The sequence below is a fragment of the Oncorhynchus mykiss genome, chromosome 25 (genome assembly GCF_013265735.2).
Source record: "Oncorhynchus mykiss isolate Arlee chromosome 25, USDA_OmykA_1.1, whole genome shotgun sequence".
Taxonomy (NCBI): Eukaryota; Metazoa; Chordata; class Actinopteri; order Salmoniformes; family Salmonidae; genus Oncorhynchus; species Oncorhynchus mykiss.
In genome coordinates, this window is record NC_048589.1 from 37440433 (window position 1) to 37462165 (window position 21733).

The window sequence follows — 21733 nt, forward strand, 5'->3', positions numbered from 1 at the left end:
AGTCATACATAAACACTATAGCTCACATAAACACTATTCAGTCATACATAAACACTATTCACTCATACATAAACACTATTCACTCATACATAAACACTATTCACTCATACATAAACACTATTCAGTCATACATAAACACTATAGCTCACATAAACACTATTCACTCATACATAAACACTATTCACTCATACATAAACACTATTCACTCATACATAAACACTATTCAGTCATACATAAACACTATTCAGTCATACATAAACACTATAGCTCACATAAACACTATTCACTCATACATAAACACTATTCACTCATACATAAACTCTATTCACTCATACATAAACACTATTCACTCATACATAAACACTATTCACTCATACATAAACACTATTCAGTCATACATAAACACTATTCAGTCATACACAAGCTTTAAGAAAGGGATATCAGTAACAACGTTCTCTGACCTGTATCCTTGGAGACAGAGCACATAGTGAGGGGCTATAGAGAGACAGGCATGTCCAATCTATGTGCAATGTTTGTGTGTGTGTGACTAAACATTATGTAGCTTCATGATCCCTCATGTCTCCATTAAAAAACCTGCAGTTATAGTTTGTCAACTTGCTACACAGACAGTGAATATATCATATTGAATGTTGAATTACATTGAAATATAATTTAAAAACTATATTCATTCAATTCAGTATCAAAACATGAAATACAAGTTCAATTTATGAATTCAATTATTCAATTTGTGAATTACAAATGCAACAATATTGAATTAAAATAGTTAGGGTTAAGGTTATTTTTGGGACACACACAGTCAATTCTTCTCAGACTGCACAGCTCTGGCACAGTGTTTTGGGACAAAGACAACACTGCCACTTGGTGGCTAACTATAGTATGATGAGGCAGAAAACGAATGACTGCGTAGGTGAGATGTTTTCTACGGGCAGCAGAGGGGAGCATGTCTCCATGGATACAGAATATTGGCTTCTCCCAGTGTTCTCAGAATGTCAGTCGAGAGGAGAGGTCTCAGTTCCAATACTTCCCTCTTTTAAGTATTTATTGATCTGACATTATGTGGACATAAAGCAGGGACTCCACTACATATATTTGCTTTGATAAACCCACTGTTAGATCAGTGAAAATGTCAAGGAAGGTTTAGGTATAAGAGCATTAGTCATTTAGTATACGCAATTTACAGTCAGTGGTGCATTCAAAAAAGTATTTGAGTAGGGCACTGCGTTTGACTCTGTTTTCATTGCTCCGTCTGTAATACACAGAGTATACCAAAAACTAAAGACAACTTCCTGATATTGTCACCTAAAACTGTCAGGAGAATTCTATACTCCTGTTCATTTACTAATTAAATTATGTTACCCTCGGTCTGTTATATCAGGATTTGTAAGATACTGATAGAAACAAAAACAGACAGAGTCCCAGTCTACCGAAGTTAAATGTTTGTTCACGGGGACGTTCTGACGGGTACAGTACAGGACCTTCAATTTATAGCGACACACATACTTCCACACCAACCATCAAATCCTCCCGCCGATAGAGCCTAGGGGAGTACGTGAGAATAGTGTCTTCCTACCCTCCCCTAAGATAGGGAGAGACCTGGGACTGGGAAGTGTGCCAGCCAAGGTCTCCCCGGATCTTGCTCAGACAGATAGTCTGTTCTCAAAACACTAGACACACTGTTCCCAAAACGTTGATTCTATCTAAAACCACACACAGTATTATAATATAATCATCGAATGAGTCTAACACTTACACACATGTATTATAATAATCTATTGATTCAAATTAATTTCATACAATCACATGGTATCAGACCTATGGTTTCAGGACTGTAACATTCTAATAATTCATTCAAACCCATTTCCTTATCAAAAACCCTGACAAACCTTTACAGATGCACAATTGAGAGCATCCTATTGGGTTATATCATTGCCTGGTATGGCAATTGCACCACCCTCAATCGCAAGGCTCTCCAGAGGGTAGTGCGGTCTGCAGAAAACATCACCGGGGGCAAACTACCTGCCCTCTTGGACACCTACAGCACCCGATGTCACAGAAAGGCCAAAAAGATCATCAAGGACAACAACCACCCAAGCCACTGCCTGTTCACCCTGCTACCATCCAGAAGGTGAGGTCAGCATAGGTGCATCAAAGCTGGGACCGAGAGACTGAAAAACAGCTTCCATCTCAAGGACATCAGCCTGTTAAACAGCCATCACTAACACAGAGAGGCTGCTACCTACAGTTGAAGTTGGAAGTTTACATACACTTAGCTTGGAGTCATTAAAACTAATTTTTCAACCACACAAATTTCTTGTTAATTCTTGATGCACCCATCCTGTTAGCGGGATCAATTTCGTCAACATCCGCTGATTGCAGAGCGCCAAATTAAAATTAAAATTCTAACAATATTTCATTTTCATGAAATCACAAGTGCAAGAAAGCAAAACAGAGCTTAGCTTGTTGTTAATCCAACTGGCGTGTCAGATTTCAATAAAGCTTTTCGGCGAAAGCATAACAAGCATTTATGTTAGCACATCTCTCTCAGTAGACAAAATATTACAAACAGCTACCAGCCAAATAGATTGGTCAGAAAAGCAATAAATTAAATCGCTTACCTTTGATGATCTTCAGATGTTTGCACTCACTAAACTCCCAGTTACACAATAAATGTTCCTTTTGTTCCATAAAGATTATTTTTATATCCAAAATACCTCCATTTGGGTGGCGCGTTATGTTCAGAAATCCACAGGCTCGAGCGGTCACGACATCGCAGACGAAAATTCCAAGTAGTATCCGTAAAGTTCGTAGAAACATGTCAAACGTTTTTTTTTATAATCAATCCTCAGGTTGTTTTTACAATATATAATTGATCATATTTCAACTGGGACTGTAGCTTCTTCAACAGGAGAGAGAGAGAAATGACTGCTCCAAGCTGTTGGCGCATGCAAAACGCTGTTGGCACCCAGCCATCCACTGACGCGATGTGATCTTTCTCGCTCATTTTTCAAAATAAAAGCCTGAAACTATGTCTAAAGACTCTGTTCACACCATGGGGAAGCCATAGGAAAAGGAATCTGGTTGATATCCCTTTAAATGGAGCGAAGGCAGGAAATGGAACAAAGCGCTTTCAGGAAAAACAGCACTTCTGGGTTGGATTTTCCTCAGGTTTTTGCCTGCAATATCAGTTCTGTTATACTCACAGACACTATTTTGACAGTTTTGACTATTTTGACAGTGCGTTTTTCATCCAAACATCAAAATACTGCCCCCTACACTCAACAGGTTTTAACAAACTATAATTTTGGCAAGTCCGTTAGGAATTTTCCAACAACTGTTTACAGACAGTTGTAATTTTCCAACAACTGTTTACAGACAGTTGTAATTTTCCAACAACTGTTTACAGACCTATTATTTAACTTATAATTCACTGCATCACAATTCCAGTGAGTCAGAAGTTTACATACATTAAGTTGACTGTGCCTTTAAACAGCTTGGAAAATTCCAGAAAATTATGTCATGACTTTAGAAGCTTCTGATAGGCTAATTGACATAATTTGAGTCAATTGTAGGTGTACCTGTGGATGTATTTCAAGGCCTACCTTCAAACTCACTGCCTCTTTGCTTGACATCATGGGAAAATCAGCCAAGACCTCAGAAAAGAAATTGTAGACCTCCACAAGTCTGGTTCATCTTTGGGAGCAATTTCCAAACTCCTGAAGGTACCACATTCATCTGTACAAACAATAGTGCGCAAGTATAAATATCATGGGACCACGCAGCCGTCATACCTCTCGGGAAGGAGACGCCTTCTGTCTCCTAGAGATGAACTTACTGTGGTGCAAAAAGTGCAAATCAATCCCAGAACAACAGCAACGGGCCTTGTGAAGATGCTGGAGGAAACAGGTACAAAAGTATATATATCCACAGTAAAACGAGTCCTATATAGACATAACCTGAAAGGCCGCTCAGCAAGGAAGAAGCCACTGCTCCAAAACCGCCATAAAAAGCCAGACCACAGTTTGCAAATGCACATGGGGAAAAATATCATACTTTCTGGAGAAATGTCCTCTGGTCTGATGAAACAAAAATAGAACTGTTTGGCCATAATGTTTGGCCATCGTTATGTTTGGAGGAAAAATGGGGAGGCTTGCAAGCCGAAGAACACCATCCCAACCGTGAAGCACGGGGGTGGCAGCATCATGTTGTGGGGGTGCTTTGCTGCAGGAGGGACTGGTGCACTTCACAAAATAGATGGCGTCATGAGGTAGGAAAATTATGTGGATATATTTTAGCAATAGCAAAGACATCAGTTAAAGCTTGTTCGCAAATGGGTCTTCAAAATGGACAATGACCCAAAAGCATACTTACAAAGTTGTGGCAAAATGGCTTAAGGACAACAAAGTCAAGGTATTGGAGTGGCCATCACAAAGCCCTGACCTCAATCCTTTAGAAAATTTGTGGGCAGAACTCAAAAAGTGAGTGTGAGCAAGGAGGCCAACAAATCTGACTCAGTTACACCAGCTCTGTCAGGAGGAATGTGACAAAATCCACCCAATTCATTGTGGGAAGCTTGTGGAAGGCTACCCGTAACATTTGACCCAAGTTAAACAATTTAAAGGCAATGCTACCAAATACGAATTGAGAGTATGTAAACTTCTGACTCACTGGAAATGTGATGAAAGAAATAAATAAATAATTCTCTCTACTATTTTAACATCTTGGCCATGCTCTGTTATAATCTCCACCCGGCACAGCCAGAAGAGGACTGGCCACCCCTCATAGCCTGGTTCCTCTCTAGGTTTCTTCCTTGGTTCTGGCCTTTCTAGGGAGTTTTTCCAAGCCACCGTGCTTCTACACCTGCATTGCTTCCTGTTTGGGATTTTTGGCTGGGTTTCTGTACAGCACTTTGTGACATCAGCTGATATAAGAAGGGCTTTATAAATAAATGTGATATTATACTGACATTTCATATTCTTAAAATAAAGTGGTGGTCCTAACGGACCTAAATTAGGGAATTTTTACTTGGATTAAATGTCAGGAATCGTGAAAAACTGAGTTGAAATGTATTTGGCTGAGGTGTATGTAAACTTCCCACTTCAACTGTACATACTGACTAGAAATATTGGCCACTTTAATAAATGGATCACTATAATTCCACTTTAATAATGTTTACATATCTTGCATTTCTCATCTCATATGTATATACTGTATTTCATACCATCTATTGTATCTTGCCTGTGCCGCTCCAGTCATCGCTCATCCATATATTTAGATGTACATATTCTTATTCCATCCCATTAGATTTGTGTGTATTAGGTAGTTGTTGGGGAATTGTTAGATTACTTGTTTGATATTACTGCACTGTCAGAACTTGATGCACAAGTGTAACAATTGCTTAACACTAAAGCTTAAACCCTATTGGACCAGTTAGGTTCTCTATTGGACCAGTTAGGTTCGCTATTGGACCAGTTAGGTTCGCTACTGGACCAGTTAGGTTCGCTACTGGACCAGTTAGGTTCTCTATTGGACCAGTTAGGTTCGCTACTGGACCAGTTAGGTTCTCTATTGGACCAGTTAGGTTCTCTATTGGACCAGTTAGGTTCTCTATTGGACCAGTTAGGTTCGCTACTGGACCAGTTAGGTTCTCTATTGGACCAGTTAGGTTCTCTATTGGACCAGTTAGGTTCGCTACTGGACCAGTTAGGTTCTCTATTGGACCAGTTAGGTTCGCTATTGGACCAGTTAGGTTCGCTATTGGACCAGTTAGGTTCGCTATTGGACCAGTTAGGTTCTCTATTGGACCAGTTAGGTTCGCTACTGGAGCAGTTAGGTTCTCTATTGGACCACCAGTTAGGTTCTCTATTGGACCAGTTAGGTTCGCTACTGGAGCAGTTAGGTTCTCTATTGGACCAGTTAGGTTCTCTATTGGACCAGTTAGGTTCTCTATTGGACCAGTTAGGTTCTCTATTGGACCAGTTAGGTTCGCTATTGGACCAGTTAGGTTCGCTATTGGACCAGTTAGGTTCTCTATTGGACCAGTTAGGTTCTCTATTGGACCAGTTAGGTTCGCTACTGGAGCAGTAGGGAGAAATGAAAACCGCACAACTGAATCATTTAGGGGAAAAAATGCCAACGTGTATATTGTAAATAAAAATACTTACAAAAACATGAATCACCTTGAGTAAATATTGATGTGTGAAATTTGTACAATGAGCTCAATATGAATTAAATACATCAATAGTACAATAGACTTAGATATCCTGCCTATAGTTTACTAGGGTCACCCAACTCCATCTTAATCCGAGGGTCTCTCAGATGTCAACGTTCAAAGTTCAATAGCAATACAATAAACATGAATCCACAGAAAAACACAACCCAATTCACAAATACTGACTTTCCCCTCAATCCCTTCACAGCATGTGAAGGGATTAATATCCAGTTCTCTCAGTTTTATACAACTTCTCAACATTTTGAAACTTAGTTTTTCTTCATGGAAAGGCGGTAGCTATTCACGTTACGTTCCAGCTCTTTTTTTTTCAGAATGTTGGCGCCAATTGGTGTATAACTTGAGGTTAGGAGACAGACTAAGAGCATATTGAGTTTTGATTGGCTCAAGATAAACTGCTCGTCATGCAGCTTCTGACAGCTAATTTGTAATAGCTGTCAACTTAAACATATTAATAGCAATATAGTATAATATGATTGGTTACTGGAATCCCACGAGTAACGATAAGTATTCAACATTAGTTGACCTGCGTTACACAAGCATTAACATCTGCTAACCATGTGTATGTGACCAATAACATTTGATTTGTACCTCCCCCTTTTGCCCTCAGAACAGCCTCAATTCGTGGGGACATGCACTCTACAAGTTGTTGAAAGCGTTCCACAGGGATGCTGGCCCATGTTGACTCTACAAGGTGTTGAAAGCGTTCCACAGGGATGCTGGTCCATGTTGACTCCAATGCTTCCCACAGTTGTGTCAAGTTGGCTGGATGTCCTTTGGGTGGTGGACCATTCTCGATACACATGGGAAACTGTTCAGCGTGAAAAACCCAGCAGCTTTGTAGTTCTTGACACACTCAAACTGGTACGCCTGACACCTACTATAATACCTCGTTCAAAGGCACTTAAATATTTTGTCTTCCCCATTCACCCTCTGAATGGCACACACACACAATCCATGCCTCAATTGTCTCAAGTCCTAAACATCCTTCTTTCACCTGTCTCCTCCCCTTCATCTACACTGATTGAAGTGGATTGAACAGGTTAAATCAATAAGGGATCATAGATTGACCAGGTGAAAGCTGTCATGGAAAGAGAAGGTGTTCTTAATGTTTTGTACACTCAGCGTATAATGTCTTGCACAACATTGACCAAACAGAATATCAAAGAGGGCAGGACAGCTTAGACAAATAAATGTACTTTTTTTATTGAATATTGTTCCACTACAACAGGGTTTGACAAAACAACTAAATCATTCATTTTTTTCCTGAAGGGCGATCCTTTCACAGAAAGGACTATGGATACTTAGTTGCAGACATACAGTAAGGGTGCGTGTAGAAGCTAAGCCACCAAAGGAGAGAGTTTAACAAAATGCTAAGGTTTTTCAGGTTGTTGTTCTGGTTTTATGGCGGTGCACCTGGACACACACTGGCTTTATACAGCATAGAACATCAATGATCTACCAGAAAAATAGTTCAACTTGTGAACAAGTCTTTGTTTGCTCGGATACCCAATATTAATAAGTATAAATTATAAGAGTAAAAAAGAGAAGCTAGGAACATGTCGTTAGAAGTAAAATGTTACAGTATGCACTGTTACTTTGAAATCACACAACAATATCAATTTTATAAGTGTATTCATTATTACACATCTCTTTCCAACAATCACGTCTTGCTGCCTTGGCCTGATCTGTGGTTCTAGATCAAGACACCTTGCTCTGTGGTTCTAGGCCGACGTGTCCAGCTGATGAGACCAGCTGTGAAGAGAAGTGGAACTGTCAGGTCTCTCCACTGTACCACAGCAGAGCTGTTTCTAGAACATTCTAAAAAAAGCAGCAATGGAAGAGCTCAGCTAGAATGTTGATCCAAAACAATTACTTAACTGAGGGACATAGTGGTCTATAATTCCAAATACATCAGGAAGTCGCATTTTGTTTATTTCTCCAGAGATATTAGGTAACACAAATGAGGGTAGGATTACAAATGTACATGCAGAATGTACTATTACCATACATGAAATGAAGAGGTTAATGATACTGACACAGCCTTCTCAATAAGGTTTTACTGAGTTGGGAAGAAATGCAAAAGTACTGTGTGAAAGACATTTGGAAGACAAACTCTACTTTCCATTTCTATTGAGAAGGTATGGTTTGGAGATGTATTAGTTAGAACTCTAAGAGAATAATAGATCATTGGAAAAAAAAGAAGAACAAAAAGAGGCCAGACAGCCTTGTCTGGATCCACACACAGGAAGATATAATACAGCCATCCTTATATGAACATGACTTGTGTAGTTGTGTGTTTCAAACCTTGTGAAAATTGTTTAGCTCTTGGCCAATTAACTGAACATCATTAGGCATCAACTTTCTTCAGCTACTGTAAGATGAAATGAGACTATCGCTGAGTAAAAAAAAAAAAAAAGGGCACAATATATTTTTTTAAAGTGAATGTGATTTCACAGGTTTGTAATACTGTCACATAAATGTGCACTGCTTATAATACTGACTGACATCAACCGCACACAAAGAATAACTTTTCCAAAAATACAACGCATCTCATTGTTCTAAAAATGCTGCATTCCAAAAGTATTACTTAAAACTTCCAAATAGCTAAAATGATCAAATAAAAAGTAACAAAAATGTTGTAACAAGTTCCAGTTTGAAATAATAAATTGAGACAGAACAAACACGACAACACCCAAAACTAACAAAGACAGCTGAGTGAATAATAATATCATAATGCTTCAGCATACAGAAAGAAAAGTCTAAATCCCAGTTTGAGAGCTGGCCTAAACACTACCAAACTCCATTTTGTCTGTGTGTGGATTACGTCTAGGATTTTCTCAGCTCTGCGCACACAGACAGGTGAGGGCATGTAGAAACTCATCCTGCCCCAAGCAACAGAGCAGACCTGAAACAGCCAATGACGTTGCCCGATCTACACGTGGCATGACAGGAAACTAACTGTCACAGATTCAAATATGTCTGTTATAAGGATGGTAGGATAGGGATGGTAGATGACATCATTATAGAGGTAATCCCCTTCAATGATTACTGGTTAATAAACAGACTGTTTGAATAATGATTTTTAAAGTCTGATGTCAATGTTTAAATACCAAATATACTGCTGACCAACAATAAAGGTAGAGGGGAGCCTTATGACATAAAAACTGATCTCCGTGATTCGTGTGGGCAAGTGTTGCTAAGCGAGAAGCTGGGATTGATTGTCAAGGCACGGTTGTGGTTCAGGACTTGCATAGGTGTAATGAAGGCATGTGGGGTGTGTTCCTAATTTCAGTCTACTCCCCACACTAGCAGACAGCTCTACAGAGGAACTGTTGGCACATTGCACTTCCTGGCAAAGAGAGGAGAAATGGCGTGTCATGTCTAATCTCAGACTAGCGCATGCTGGATTTGGTTCTGGGCTCCGAGATGATGTCATATCATGTCATACAGACTGCATACTGGAGACCGAGGGAAGGGAGATGCAGGACATCATCAGTGTTTCTTCTTCTGGATCAACCTCTAGATTCTGGATCAATCCAGATCCTGCTCATTGTGACGTCATAATGTCCTGTCATGGACTCACAAAGCTGTATCATGTCATTGATTGGTTACTCACTACAATAATAATACGTGGACATGACATTTTTTATTTAGTTTAATGCAACTTGTCTTTGGTTCATAGCACAAATAGCTTCACTATGTATTTTTGTAGGGGAAGGAGTGGGATCTACTCTTCATGGCAGAACATTTTGATAATGGCTCTGTGTGTTTTATGGTATGTGTGTACTGCGTTAGTAAAGTCATAGTAGGCAAACACAAGACGTTGATTTTAGTTCTGTGAAAGCATTATTTTGCTTAGCACACCCAAGGTTCAGATCCAAAAGAACATTCTGGATAAAGTACATGCTTTGGAAACACAGAAGGTCAGAGGTTGTATAAATAGCAGGGTGATGGTGAGATATTCCTCGACGTTCCTTAACTTTTCCCTTTACTCTCCCAACCAGAGTGTCACTGTGGACTATTATCAGTCCGATTAAAAGATGCTGTCAGCTTTTCTTGAAACCCAGAAAAGGTTTATCCTTTTATTTTTTCTATATTTGTTATTATACCCCCGTTTTGGCAAAAGATTCCTCTGAAAGGGCTTTCGTTATCAGTTATCTGTCTCTCCGGTGTAGGTCATCTCAGGTGTTACCATGGTTACGTTGACTGGTGATGTCATTCTGGTGGATATAGGGCTTTTAACCTCCATCTGACTCTTCCCAGTACGGTGCAGATGGCTGTTATGGCTGACAGGTTATGGCAACAGACAGATAAACCAAGCATCACCTCTCCAAACCTCAAACGCTCTTCTCTCGTCCCATTCTGTTTCCTGAGGCACCTACAGGTCTGAGCGGTGGAGGCAGGGGTCATGAGGCCACCCTTTTTTGCCTCCCCCATCCATCCATCACACCACAAACTCTGGGACCTCATCGCTGGTCAGCTCCAGAGAGAAGTACTTGCTGGTCCTCTTGATGGGGAAGCCGTCAAGCTGATCACCGCGGATCCCGGCGCACTGCTCGGCAAGGTTGCCCTGGTAACCACTGCTGTCGCTCAGCTCCTGGGCACAGCCGAAGGTGTAGCTGTGGGCGGTGTCCTGGCATAGCTCCGCCCATTGGAGGCAGCCCTTCTGGTAGAGACGCACATCGTCCAGGGATTGGCTGTGGCGGTCCGTCGCGGTCTGAGGCTTCCTGCACACCGTCGTCTGGGGAACAGAAGGAAAACTAAAGCATCAGACGATGTATTCCATTTTCTTTACCATGTAAAAACTGCTGTACTTGCCTTTTCCCTTACTATTTCTGCCAGAGAGCAGATGTTTTTTGTGAAGGTTTTACTTGATAATTTAAAGGAATAAGTTGTTGTTTTATCTTATTTAGTTCAATGCACTGATTGTAAGTCATTCTGGATAGGAGGGTGTAACAGTTTCCTTCCGTTGAAGGAGAGGAGGACCAAAATGCAGCGTGGTTAGTGTTCAACATGTTTAATATAGACGATAAACGAGAACACTACAAAACAACAAATGTGAAAACCAAAACAGTCCTACCTGGTGCATAGACACAAAGACAGAAGACAACCACCCACAAAACCCAACACAAAACAGGCTACCTCAATATGGCTCCCAATCAGAGACAACGACGAACACCTGCCTCTGATTGAGAACCATATCAGGCCCAAACATAGAAACGTGAAAACTAGACACACAACATAGAATGCCCACTCAGCTCACATCCTGACCAACACTAAAACAAAGAAAACACAAAGGAACTATGGTCAGAACGTGACAGAGGGTCTGCTAAATAACTCAAATGTAAAATGTCAGTACTAGGGATGCAAATTTTGGTCAATTTTGATGCAAAGTAACCAACCTTCATTAACCCGGTTAACAAACGGTTAAATTTGTTCCAAATAGTTAAATGACCAACAAAAAAATACAAGGAACAGACATCTAAAGATGCAACAACTAGGATGGGGGTTGTTAATATGACTAGGATGGGGGTTGTTAATATGACTAGGATGGGGGTTGTTAATATGACTAGGATGGGGGTTGTTAATATGACTAGGATGGGGGTTGTTAATATGACTAGGATGGGGGTTGTTAATATGACTAGGATGGGGGTTGTTAATATGACTAGGATGGGGGTTGTTAATATGACTAGGATGGGGGTTGTTAATATGACTAGGATGGGGGTTGTTAATATGACTAGGATGGGGGTTGTTAATATGACTAGGATGGGGGTTGTTAATATGACTAGGATGGGGTTGTTAATATGACTAGGATGGGGGTAGTTAATATGACTAGGATGAGTTGTTAATATGACTAGGATGGGGGTTGTTAATATGACTAGGATGGGGGTTGTTAATATGACTAGGATGGGGGTTGTTAATATGACTAGGATGGGGGTTGTTAATATGACTAGGATGGGGGTTGTTAATATGACTAGGATGGGGGTTGTTAATATGACTAGGATGGGGGTTGTTAATATGACTAGGATGGGGGTTGTTAATATGACTAGGATGGGGGTTGTTAATATGACTAGGATGGGGGTTGTTAATATGACTAGGATGGGGGTTGTTAATATGACTAGGATGGGGGTTGTTAATATGACTAGGATGGGGGTTGTTAATATGACTAGGATGGGGGTTGTTAATATGACTAGGATGGGGTTGTTAATATGACTAGGATGGGGGTAGTTAATATGACTAGGATGAGTTGTTAATATGACTAGGATGGGGGTTGTTAATATGACTAGGATGGGGGTTGTTAATATGACTAGGATGGGGGTTGTTAATATGACTAGGATGGGGGTTGTTAATATGACTAGGATGGGGGTTGTTAATATGACTAGGATGGGGGTTGTTAATATGACTAGGATGGGGGTTGTTAATATGACTAGGATGGGGGTTGTTAATATGACTAGGATGGGGGTTGTTAATATGACTAGGATGGGGGTTGTTAATATGACTAGGATGGGCGTTGTTAATATGACTAGGATGGGGGTTGTTAATATGACTAGGATGGGGGTTGTTAATATGACTAGGATGGGGGTTGGAACATTATTGAACTTTTATGATGAAAACATCCTAAAGATTGATTCTATACTTAGTTTGACAAGTTTCTTCGACCTGTAATATAACTTTTTGAACGTTTCGTCCGACTGGACCAGATCGCGCTTTTGGATTTGTTTACCAAACGCCCGAACAAAAGAAGCTATTGGACATAAATGATGGACATTATCAAACAAAACAAGCATTTATTGTGGAACTCCGATTCCTGGGAGTGCATTCTGATGAAGATCAAAGGTAAGTGAATATTTATAATGCTATTTATGAATAATGTTGACTACCCAACATGGCGGATATTTCTCTGGCTGGTTTGGGCTCTGAGCGCCGTTCTCAGAATATGCTTTTTTCGTAAAGTTTAAAAAAAATCTGACACAGCGGTTGCATTAAGGAGAAGTGTATCTAAAGTTCCATGCATAACACTAGAATTTTCATCAACATTTATAATGAGTATTTCGGGGAATTTATGTGGCTCTCTGCACAACCACCGCATGTTTTAGAACTACTGAACGTAACGCGCCAATGTAAAATGGGATTTTTTTGAACGGGGTTCCGCTAGACAGGTTAACATCCCTAGTCAGTACCAAACAGGATAAACTGTCACTGACCTGAGGAAGAGACTCAATGCTCTGGCCTCTCATCTTCACAACGGTCTCAGAGGAACTGGAGGTGGATGAGCTGACGTCCTTCACTATGAGTCCTACAGCGCAGACAGAGAGGATGACATTCATAAAAACAACAACTAATACAACACCATCTGTTGACCACCCAGCCAAGTTCAATTCAACCAGTCTCACTGAGATAGGAGGCTGTCCTAAATGAGTGAATGAAGACAGCAAGACAGTAAGAGGTTGTATGTACCAGAGTCTGGACTGGGTAGAAAAGCTAAAACAGTGGTTATATGTACCAGAGTATCCGTTGGTCTGGTGTGGGTAGATAAGATAAGACTGTGGTTGTATGTACCAGAGTATCTGTTGGTCTGGTGTGGGTAGATAAGACAGTGGTTGTATGTACCAGAGTATCCGTTGGTCTGGTCAGGGGACATGGTCAGCATGTCCTCAGTGATGTGGATGCACAGGTCCTGGTTCAGGTCCAGGGTCAGCTCATGGAGCTCCTCATAGTCTTTCGGGTCGTCCACTAACATCTCAATCTCTGGAGGGAAAGACAGACACTAATATTAACCTCTGGAGGGAAAGACAGACACTAATATTAACCTCTGGAGGGAAAGACAGACACTAATATTAATCTCTGGGGGGACAGTCAGTCAGACACTAATATTAACCTCTGGAGGGAAAGACAGACACTAATATTAACCTCTGGGGGGACAGACAGACACTAATATTAATCTCTGGGGGGACAGACAGACACTAATATTAATCTCTGGGGGGACAGACAGACACTAATATTAATCTCTGGGGGGACAGACAGACACTAATATTAATCTCTGGGGGGACAGTCAGACAGACACTAATATTAATCTCTGGGGGGACAGTCAGACAGACACTAATATTAACCTCTAGGTGGACAGTCAGACAGACAGACACTAATATTAACCACTGGGGGGACAGACAGACACTAATATTAATCTCTGGGGGGACAGACCGACACTAATATTAATCTCTGGGGGGACAGTCAGTCAGACACTAATATTAACCTCTGGAGGGAAAGACCGACACTAATATTAACCTCTGGGGGGACAGACAGACACTAATATTCATCTCTGGGGGGACAGACAGACACTAATATTAACCTCTGGGGGGACAGACAGACAGACACTAATATTAATCTCTGGGGGGACAGACAGACACTAATATTAATCTCTGGGGGGACAGTCAGACAGACACTAATATTAACCTCTAGGTGGACAGTCAGACAGACAGACAATAATATTAACCACTGGGGGGACAGACAGACACTAATATTAATCTCTGGGGGGACAGACCGACACTAATATGAATCTCTGGGGGGACAGTCAGACAGACACTAATATTAATCTCTGGGGGGACAGTCAGACAGACAGACACTAATATTAACCACTGGAGGGAAAGACAGACACTAATATTAACCTCTGGGGGGACAGACAGACACTAATATTAATCTCTGGGGGGACAGACCGACACTAATATGAATCTCTGGGGGGACAGTCAGACAGACACTAATATTAATCTCTGGGGGGACAGTCAGACAGACAGACACTAATATTAACCACTGGGGGGACAGTCAGACACTAATATTAATCTCTGGGGGGACAGTCAGACAGACAGACACTAATATTAACCACTGGGGGGACAGACAGACACTGATATTAACCTCTGGGGGGACAGTCAGACAGACACTAATATTAACCACTGGGGGGGACAGTCAGACAGACAGACACTAATATTAATCTCTGGGGGGACAGTCAGACAGACACTGATATTAATCTCTGGGGGGACAGACAGACACTAATATTAACTTCTAGGTGGACAGTCAGTCAGACACTAATATTAATCTCTGGGGGGGACAGACAAACACTAATATTAATCTCTGGGGGGACAGTCAGACACTAATATTCATCTCTGGGGGGACAGTCAGACAGACACTAATATTAATCTCTGGGGGGACAGTCAGACAGACAGACACTAATATTAACCACTGGAGGGAAAGACAGACACTAATATTAACCTCTGGGGGGACAGACAGACACTAATATTAATCTCTGGGGGGACAGACCAACACTAATATGAATCTCTGGGGGGACAGTCAGACAGACACTAATATTAACCTCTGGAGGGAAAGACAGACACTAATATTAACCTCTGGGGGGACAGACAGACACTAATATTAATCTCTGGGGGGACAGACCGACACTAATATGAATCTCTGGGGGGACAGTCAGACAGACACTAATATTAATCTCTGGGGGGACAGTCAGACAGACAGACACTAATATTAACCACTGGGGGGACAGTCAGACACTAATATTAATCTCTGGGGGGACAGTCAGACAGACAGACACTAATATTAACCACTGGGGGGACAGACAGACACTGATATTAACCTCTGGGGGGACAGACAGACACTGATATTAACCTCTGGGGGGACAGTCAGACAGACACTAATATTAACCACTGGGGGGGACAGTCAGACAGACAGACACTAATATTAATCTCTGGGGGGACAGTCAGACAGACACTGATATTAATCTCTGGGGGGACAGACAGACACTAATATTAACTTCTAGGTGGACAGTCAGTCAGACACTAATATTAATCTCTGGGGGGGACAGACAAACACTAATATTCATCTCTGGGGGGACAGTCAGACAGACAGACACTAATATTAACTTCTAGGTGGACAGTCAGACAGACACTAATATTAATCTCTGGGGGGACAGTCAGACAGACACTAATATTAATCTCTGGGGGGACAGACAAACACACACTAATATTAATCTCTGGGGGGACAGTCAGACAGACACTGATATTAATCTCTGGGGGGACAGTCAGACAGACACTGATATTAATCTCTGGGGGGACAGTCAGACAGACACTAATATTAACCACTGGGGGGACAGTCAGACACTAATATGAATCTCTGGGGGGACAGTCAGACACTAATATGAATCTCTGGGGGGACAGTCAGACACTAATATTAACTTCTAGGTGGACAGTCAGTCAGACACTAATATTAATCTCTGGGGGGACAGTCAGACAGACACTAATATTAACCTCTGGGGGGACAGTCAGACAGACACTAATATTAACCTCTGGGGGGACAGTCAGACACTAATATGAATCTCTGGGGGGACAGTCAGACAGACACTAATATTAATCTCTGGGGGGACAGTCAGATAGACACTAATATTAATTTCTGGGGGGACAGTCAGACAGACAGAGGGCCCGTAATGATCACTAGTGGAGCAGGGGAGAAGGCATGACAAGAAGAGAAGGCCTGCCCCGTGTGCGCATCCCTTGCCTCGTGCGCGCGTCCCTTGCCGCGTGCGCGCATCCCTTGCCGCGTGCGCGCGTCCCTTGCCGCGTGCGCGCATCCCTTGCCGTGTGCGCAATTGATTGCCTTACCATCATCGTCCAGCATCCGCTCCTTGCCCCCGCTCTCGACCCCCGAGGTGTGTGAGCTCCCATGGCTAGTAGTTGAAGAGCTGCAGGTTCTCAGGGCCCTGTGTAGGGCCCCTCCAGGGGCCAGGAAACTGTCTGTCTCCACCCCAGAGGTTCGTGAGCTGCTGTGGCTGGCGGTGGAGTGGCGAGAAAGGCGTTTGAGGTGAGACACGGTGCTGCCGGCGCTGCTGCCGCTGGCCCGGGAACGCTTGTCCAGCCGGTCCATATCCAGCTCCAACGCATCGCTGATGTACGACTCACGGTACTGCTTCTTGTCTGGAGAGGAGGGATAGACAGAGGGTTAGACACAGCAGTACCACAGATAAAGAGCCTCACAGGAGCTGGTCAGAATAGAGAATTCACTCCTGAGGAATCATGGATATGCCCTACAGGTATATGTGGCGGCAGGTAGCCTAGTGGTTTAAGAGCGTTGGTCAGGTAACCGAAAAGGTAGCTGGTTCAAATCCCAGAGCAGACTAGGTTAAAAATCTGTCTGTGCCCTTGAGCAAGGCACTTAACCCTAATTGCTTCTATAAGTCACTCTGGAAAAGAGTGTGTGCTAAATGGCTAAAATGTAAATATCACCATTACAACTGGCTAAGGGAAGGAATGCTGAATTACAGAGACAACAGGAGGATCCTGGGAGTCAAATTTCTCCAGTATGGCAAGATGGCAGCATGGCCAGGTAGGTGTGTCCAGGTATGTAATGTACCTTCGTTCTCCTCCAGCCTTCGGACTTGTTTGAGAACAGGCTGCAGGTTCATGTAGAGGCGATGGCTGTTGCTGAGTAACTGTAGGAGGTGGCGGGACCGCAGGGGACAACCGGTGTAGTAGATCAGTTTACGGGCCGACGGGAGACCATCCGGCAGGATCTCAAACTTCTTACCCTGAAAACAGACAAGAGAGAGGAATAGGAGTTAGAATCATTGTAGGATATCTTTATGCTATCTACACGTCATCCAGCTGACGTAACACTATGGTCATGGAAGATCTTGGTGTCTGAGATACTAATGGAGCGACGACCCTGTGTGATTCAACAGACACCAGTGTGAGTGTTGCATCTTTTTGAATGATCAGTTTGTTTGCAGAGGGATATACATGAGAGGATTCAGACACTTCGCCAGAGAGCCAGATATCCCCACAGGCAAAAACACACAATGGGGGGCAGGGGGGGGGGGCGCAGAACCGTCTCTTCTTTGAAAACTATTCTGCGGCACTTCTTACAACCAAAACAAGAGCTGAATCTCCAGATTGAGGGACACAAACCAAACTGCAGACACGTTTCAAAGTTTTCTTATTTGTTTATTAGGATCCCCATTAGCTTTTGTAGCAGCAGCTACTCTTCCTGAGGTCCACAAACAACACAAAGCATGACAAGTAACAAAACACTGATACAGTGATAGACGAGGACAGTCACACAAACTCAAAATACGATAAGCAATAATACTAAAAAATATATGAGCATTAATAAAAATATATATAAACAATAAAACTAAAAAAAGTGTGTGTGTGTCTCTTCACAGTCCTCGCCGTTCCATGAGATGTTGTTTAATCCGATTTTTAAAAGGTCATTTTGCCGTTTGAGTAATTGGAGATTGAAGGGAATTGCATGTGACCATGGCTCTGTATATTACGGTGCGCTGCTGTGAATTCAATTTTAACATTCTGATCAGAATGTTAGTTGATTACGCAGACAAAAATCTGGAATTTTCATCACAGTAATATTTATCATTATAACTAAGAGAAGCAGTTCATCTCTTTTCAACACTCAACCAGGAAAGAATGGCACGCATGCTGTTGTTGTTGTTTGTTCTGTATGTGAGGTTAAGGGCGAGGCGTGCTGCTCTGTTTTGAGTCAGCTGCAGCTTTGCTAGGTCTTTCTTTGCTGCATTTGACCACGTTACCGGACAGTAATCAAGATGGGACAAGACCAGAGTCTAAACAACTAGTACCGTTGATTTGTGTCAAAAACGCAGAACATCTTTTTTATAAATAGACATAGCCCTCCCCATCTTCACAACTACTTTGTCAATATGACTTGACCATAATTGACCATCCAATGTTATACCTAGGAGATTAGCTCCCTCAATGGGCACACACTTTACACACAACTCCAGTTGAGGTTTACTTCTTTGAGAATGTATTTGGTTCAAAACAATGTTATTCGTTTTAGATGTATTGAAGATCACTTTATTATTAAACCATGAGTCTCAGCCGTGTCTAAGCTTGGAGAGTGTCTACTAGGCTATATGAAATTGTTTTAAGAAGGTCATACCATGGATCATTTGGCTATTTGATTTTAAATCTTAAGACCCGTATCGATTTAAAAGACAATTAAAAATGGTATTTGGCCTTACTGCTATTAGCCTATACAAAAGCATTGAATAACAGATTCACTACATAGAACAACTGTCATGTATACTCCCACTCCCCTCCGGCGCCCGAGGTAGTCAGGCTGCTCATTATTACACACACCTGTCACCATCGTTAAGCGCATCATCAGACCTAATCACCTGCCTGATTAACCTTCCTGATTAACATGTCACTCCCTTTGGTTCTTTCCCTAGGCGTTGTTTCTGTTCCTTTGTTTCATGTCTGTACGCTACTAGTGTTTCTTGTTTTGTTCCTTGTGTATTTATTATAAAGTCACTCCCTGAACTTGCTTTCCGACTTCCAGCGAAGACGTTACAACAACAAATAGCCCCAAATGAAAAGTGCATGTCCTATATCTGAGAGATATAAGAAAGATCAGAAAACATGTATTTAACCCCTTATTTTGAGCACTTTTCAACTGATATCAGGGGACCTTCAGACGAGTCGTGAGGTCTGTGGGTGTCCTAGAGAACAACAGCCGGCATGTTTGTGTTCGTGAGAGTCTCACCTTTATAAGGAGGGGTCATACTAGTGTGTAGGCCAAACTGTTAGGACGCTACAGACAGAAGTTGGCAGTTCAACTGAACCAAATTCAGACGAGTTCCATGCAGAAGTTCAAAGCGGAGAACACCATCTTGTTCGTGAGAGTCATCTTTCTCTAGAGGGGTCATAATAGTCTGTTTGCCAAACTGTTCGACAACACAGATGATTTTGTGAGAACACTGATTTGCGGTATGTCTCGTGGTCTAACAAACACAGCTCTAGCTCTGTCACAGCAGATGCACGACATAAAACAGATCTCCAGCTTAAACTGACATGTTGATTTTTGTATTATTTTTGTTGTTGTTGTACTATTCACCTGCTTGTGTTTGGTGTTAACAGATGTTTGTTTTCTGGTTGACCTGAACATTGACTAGTTGGCAACTAGCTATCCTCCCAAGGGGTAGTTTCTATCCATGACTAACGCCAGTAATATGACTCAGGTTATCACTAAACCAACTAGAGTTTATACCAATAGTGTTGGTTCTATAACATCCAGTTGTATCGATCATATCGTCACTAATGCTGCAGAGCTTTGCTACAAAGCAATATCAGTTCGCATTGGCTGTAGTGACCATAACAAGGAAATCCAAAGTGCCAAAGGTTGGATAATTATTAAAGAGATCATACAAAATGTTCTCAGGACTCTTTTGTTGAAGATGTAAAAAAATGTATGTGGGTCTGAAGTGTATGAGGAAGTGAATCCAGATGTGAATGAGGAAGTGAAACCAGATGTGAATGAGGAAGTGAAACCAGATGTGAATGAGGAAGTGAAACCAGATGTGAATGAGGAAGTGAAACCAGATGTGAATGAGGAAGTGAAACCAGATGTGAATGAGGAAGTGAAACCAGATGTGAATGAGGAAGTGAATCCAGATGTGAATGAGGAAGTGAATCCAGATGTGAATGAGGAAGTGAATCCAGATGTGAATGAGGAAGTGAATCCAGATGTGAATGAGGAAGTGAATCCAGATGTGAATGAGGAAGTGAATCCAGATGTGAATGAGGAAGTGAATCCAGATGCAGCACTGGAAGTATTTGTAAAATGATTCATGCTAATGATTGACAAGCATACACCTGTTATGAAACACGTGCCACCTTTCCAACTAGTTAGTTCATCCAATTTATGCCCTGCTAGAGCTGCCCCGGGTCAAATGTAAGTACTGTTATTGTAAAGTGGAAACGTCTAGGAGCAACAACGGTTCAGCCGCAAAGTGGTAGGCCACACAAGCTCAACAGAACTGTCGAGTGCTGAAGCGCAGAACGTGTAAAAATCGTACGTCCTCAGTTGCAACACTCACTACCGAGTTCCAAACTGCCTCTGGAAGCAACGTCAGAACAGGAACTGTTCATCAGGAGCTTCATGAAATGGGTTTCCATGGCCGAGCAGCTGCAAACAAGCCTAAGATCACCATACGCAATGCCAAGCGTCGGCTGGAGTGGGGTAAAGCTCGCCGCCATTGGATTCTGGAGCAGTTGAAATGCGTTCTCTGTAGTGATTAATCATGCTTCACCATCTGGCAGTCCGACGGACTAATATGGGTTTGGCAAATGCCAGGAGAATACTCAGTTTCATCAGCTGTCCGGGTGGCTGGTCTCAGATGAATATGCCAGATGAGGAGGTCCTGGGCTGGCAAGGTTACACGTGGTCTGTGGTTGTGAGGCTGGTTGGATGTAGTGCCAAATTCTCTAAAACAACATTGGAGGCAGCTTATGGTAGAGAAATGAACACCGGCAAATGCTCCCCTTCGATGGCCAATGGCACGCTGGAGAAATGTGCTCTTCACAGATTAATTTAGGTTTCAACTGTACGGCATTGTGTGGGCGAGCGGTTTGCGGATGTCAATGTTGTGAACAGAGTGCCCCATGGTGGCGG

The 21733-nt window shown here is 42.1% G+C and overlaps 1 protein-coding gene across 2 annotated transcripts in view; it reads right to left on the reverse strand.

The window, feature by feature from the left end:
* Positions 1-7426: 7426 nt before the first annotated feature.
* Positions 7427-21733, reverse strand: part of LOC110505884 (FERM domain-containing protein 6) — a 52128-nt gene continuing 37821 nt past the window's right edge. Inside the window, exons 10-14 of one of the 2 annotated variants that reach the window (XM_036962645.1) lie at positions 17657-17831; positions 16909-17220; positions 13862-13999; positions 13456-13547; positions 7427-10991 (exon numbers count right to left, since the gene is read on the reverse strand). In XM_036962645.1, coding sequence (XP_036818540.1) covers positions 10695-10991; positions 13456-13547; positions 13862-13999; positions 16909-17220; positions 17657-17831 — 1014 coding nt within the window. In that variant the 3' untranslated portion in view covers positions 7427-10694. Of the gene's footprint in view, positions 10992-13455; positions 13548-13810; positions 14000-16908; positions 17221-17656; positions 17832-21733 lie in introns of both variants that reach the window. The other variant, XM_036962644.1, reaches the window with a different exon arrangement.